Below are 4,146 nucleotides of genomic sequence, written 5' to 3' on the forward strand. Positions count from 1 at the left end.
TCATTTTTAGTCGGAAACCTACAACATATAATACAGACAAACGAACTGATTTATTTTACAATTAATAACTAAATATGTGGAAATACATATTAAAGTCATTTATATAAAATGCACCATTATAGATGATGATGATCTGATGAATGAGCGGTGGTGAATAAATTAGGGAAATGATCAAACGGCTAAGATTTAGCAGCAAGTTAATATAATTAAATGATCTTTTTGAAGTGAAGGTTTTGTTGATGTTTTACTTTTGGCCGGTTTCTCTCCACGATTTGGGTCCTCATATAGAAGCAATCAATGCCCTCACAAAGCCAAAGCAAACCAAAAATCAGATGGCTAGCTTTCTTCTCAACACCTTGAGAAACCCCAGTGTTTTCGCTTCCTCTTCCTCCAATGGTTTGTGATATTTTCTGTTCAAAGTACATACACAAACACAACTTCCTCATATAATATATGGCTTACAACCTCATCCTGAAGTTGTGTTCTTTCTTTCAGGGTCTCTTCCAACTTCCAGTAATCAAGTATCTCAATCGGGGAAAGGAGGTCCAGTCATTATTGAGCTTCCCCTTAATCAAATTCGGAGACCTTTAATGCGTACAAGAGCTAATGATCCACAGAAGGTGCAAGAACTCATGGATAGTATTGCCCAAATTGGTCTTCAAGTACCCGTAAGCTCTCATTTCCATTCAATTTTCTTCATCTCCATCTAGGGTTTACAGTGAACTAGCTTTCTTCTCCTTTTTGTCGTTTAATTTTTTGCACTTAATCTGATTTTAATTAAACCAGATTCATGCTATGATGCTAACCTAGAAGTAAGTATCAGTACATCAAATCAAATCCACTATCCAGGTTTCTTTTTATGCATTTTTCTGATGACTTTTTGATGGATTCCGTGTAACTGCATATAGCCCTTTTGGGAATCGTGGATTCCGTGTAACTGCATATATCCAGGTTTATAGTTTTTTAGAACTTAATCGAGTATAATAGTTTTTTTTTTTTTTTTTTTTTTTTTTTTTTTTTTTTTTGTATTTTACATTAGGGAGGACTTAAGCTGCTTCTTTTTTCCAGTGTGTTTTCTATACCGTAACTCCTTTTTACCTGCAAGCACTTGTGTGTTTTACATTTTTATAAATAAATTATGTTAGTAGGTCTTGCTAACATTTTCTAGTCTTCCTTTCTCTGTGTTCATATTTATTTATGTTTCTGTTATGAAGTTCTTTGAGCCTATTTATGTGATTGGGATTAGTAAACATTTCTTGTAATACATGCAGATTGATGTGCTTGAGGTTGATGGAGCTTATTATGGTATGGAACAATGTAGATTTATATTTGAAAAAGGGATTTAATACAAACTCTCCATTTGTCCTACAAGAATTGCAAAGTTTGATATGATACATGGTTTAAGGGAAATCTTTAGAGTAACCCTTCAAATCTAATAATGATAAAGTAACTAAAGAAGCTCTGAACAGGATTTTCTGGATGTCATCGCTATGAGGCTCATCAGCGCTTAGGGCTTCCAACTATCCGTTGCAAGATACGTCGAGGAACTAAAGAAACCTTAAGGTTATCTTCAATTTACATGCAAATTGCAGAAAATAGCAACATACTTTCTTCATGCTACAAATATATGTATATATATGCAATTTATTTTAATCTAATATCTATAATCTCAACCTACTTATATTCTTTTACCTATTAGAGCAACGTGCTTAAATTTCTTTACCCATAATAGCAATTTATAACAAGAAACGTGTAAAATGCCTACAAGTTTTATTTTACATATTGGTATTATCTGTAAATAATGTAAGCACGTTGCTATTATAGGTAGGTAATTGTAAGTACATTGCTATAGGTATACACATTGCCATAATTGGAAAAAAAATTGTAACTACCATGCTATAATGGGTAAAAACATGCAAGTACATTGCTATTATGGGTATTGTCTATATTGCTGAAGAGAGTAAAGTGCGTTGTTATTTCCTTGCAATTTGACCATGATTTATTTCCTCTCCTGGTTATTTTTAATTTTCTTTTTTTCTTAGTCGATTTTATTTTCAATAGGCATCACCTTCGATGAGTTGGTAATGGCTAGGCCAATTGTTATTTGAGATGTCGTGTTGATGGTTTATCTTAAAAGGTAACGCTTTCATGTTACATGCTTGTATAAATATATCAAGTGTATCGTAAATAAGACACATGTAGTTTGGTAGACATGTTATTACTATTGTGTTAATAATTAAATATTTGGTTTGTAATTATAGAATACAATGAATTGTGTTGTAAAGTACATACTTAGGCTATGTTTGGCATCTCATGGTGTAACATTCGAATGTTGGTAAGAAAAATATTACAACTCATGTGGTTAGTGGAATTGGCTTTTGCAAAATATATAAATCAAACAACAAATAAATAGATTACAATTTATTGATAAACAAGCGATTTATCATAATAGATCTCCTCCGAATCCATCTCATAAACGAGGGTGGGTACATAAAGTTGAATTTAAGAACACGTTATGTTCTCATTGAGAAAAAACCATAACCAAATCAAAACTAATATCAATCTCCTACTAACAATTTGTAGTTATAAGGGAGGGAGTCATTCCCTCCCAACCCACTGTAATATCAATTTTTGTCACTTTTTTTTTTTTTTTCATATTTTCCAACCCACAACACATGAAAATCTTATCTTTCTCAACCCACTTAGTTAAAAAAAAATACAAAACAATTAAGGTATAAGTTTTAAAACACACGGTACAAAAGAAAATGAGAGAGAGAAAGTAGAAAGAGATAGAAGTGGGTTAGTAAAACCAATTAAACAATCCGCTGAAGCGGGAGTGGTACCGGCGGTAACTCTATTGCTAATTAAGATTTAATTTTGATTGTTTTGTATTTTTTTTAAATGAATGGGTGGAGTGGGTTAAAAAAAGATAAGGTTTCCGTGTGTTGTGGGTTGGGGAAAGATGAAGAAAAATAAAAGAGAAAAAGTGATGTGACAGTGTTGGTTGGGAGAGAATGACTCCCTCCTCCCTAACGGACAAACAATAAATCTAACAATAGGTTGAGATAATATACCTAATTCTGAAGTAATAGAAGGGTGTTCTTATATTCGACTTTATGTACTCACCCTTGTTTGTGAAATGGATTGGGAGTATATCTATTACGATAAATCGATGGTGTTTAAAGATCTATTGGGGCATGGTTGAAAGGAGAGAATGGTGAGCTTAGGGAATAATTGGACGATGGGATTTTTATTTATTTATTTATTTATTTATTATTATTATTATTATTATTATTATTATTTTTAATAAAATGAGTATTTGAGGGACTTCTAAAAAAAAAACTTAACAATTTTGTTGAAACGCTAGTTAGAGAAACTTAAAAAAAAACATATAAGCAATCTTTTGTTTTAGCCAAATATGACAACCTACAAACGTTCGGAAAACAATTAACGAACGTTTGTAGGTGTTTGTAGTAAATTTTTGTATATCCTAGAAAATCCTATATTTTCTACTAAACGTAGCCTTCTACCAAGGCATCAAATGTTCTGTATGTTTGTTTCTTGTAAGAGTGTGTATTTTCCCAAGTGTGACTATCATTAACCAAAAATATAGTTTCTAGATTACCGTTTATGTGAGAAGATCACAATGTGAATGCAATGGGGAAATAATATAGTACTGTAGTGTTGTATTATAATAACTACTGCTGTACTAACTACCTTAAACCAATTGTTATTTAAGGTATGATGTGATATGATTGCACCATACTATCGACTAATAACACGACAATGAAAGACGTCGGAAGAAATGACATTTGGCACCCGTAGACTTAGAAGTCCCACTGTAGCGAACAACAAGGTGTAGGATAGTCAATCCAGTATAGATCTATACACAAATTCACGCTCTCCATCTAGGAGATTCTGGATACAAAACGAGCCATGACAGGTGATGTCATGCCCCGAAACCGTGGCTCACATTTATGTTATAGTATTCTTGTATATGTATTATATGTACTAGTGTAATGTATGTTCTCTCTGTCTAGTATGTAGTATGTTCTCTTTGTTTCTCATCATAGTATGTTCTCTTAGTTTCTCATAATAATATGTTCTCTTAGTTTCTCATAATAGTATGTTCTCTTAGTTTCTCAT

The 4,146-nt window shown here is 32.3% G+C and overlaps 1 protein-coding gene across 1 annotated transcript; it reads left to right on the forward strand.

Annotated features, from left to right (window-relative positions):
• The first annotated feature begins 237 nt into the window (after positions 1-237).
• Positions 238-2,345, forward strand: SRX (sulfiredoxin). Its single transcript, XM_079086516.1, has 5 exons — positions 238-396; positions 496-668; positions 1,272-1,305; positions 1,470-1,563; positions 2,062-2,345. The coding sequence occupies exons 1-5, from the start codon at positions 240-242 to the stop codon at positions 2,075-2,077; spliced, it is 474 nt and encodes a 157-aa protein (XP_078942642.1). The 5' UTR covers positions 238-239; the 3' UTR covers positions 2,078-2,345.
• The last annotated feature ends 1,801 nt before the right edge of the window (positions 2,346-4,146 follow it).

The sequence above is a fragment of the Lactuca virosa genome, chromosome 3 (genome assembly GCF_052849685.1).
Source record: "Lactuca virosa cultivar CGN04683 chromosome 3, Lactuca_virosa_CGN04683_v6, whole genome shotgun sequence".
Taxonomy (NCBI): Eukaryota; Viridiplantae; Streptophyta; class Magnoliopsida; order Asterales; family Asteraceae; genus Lactuca; species Lactuca virosa.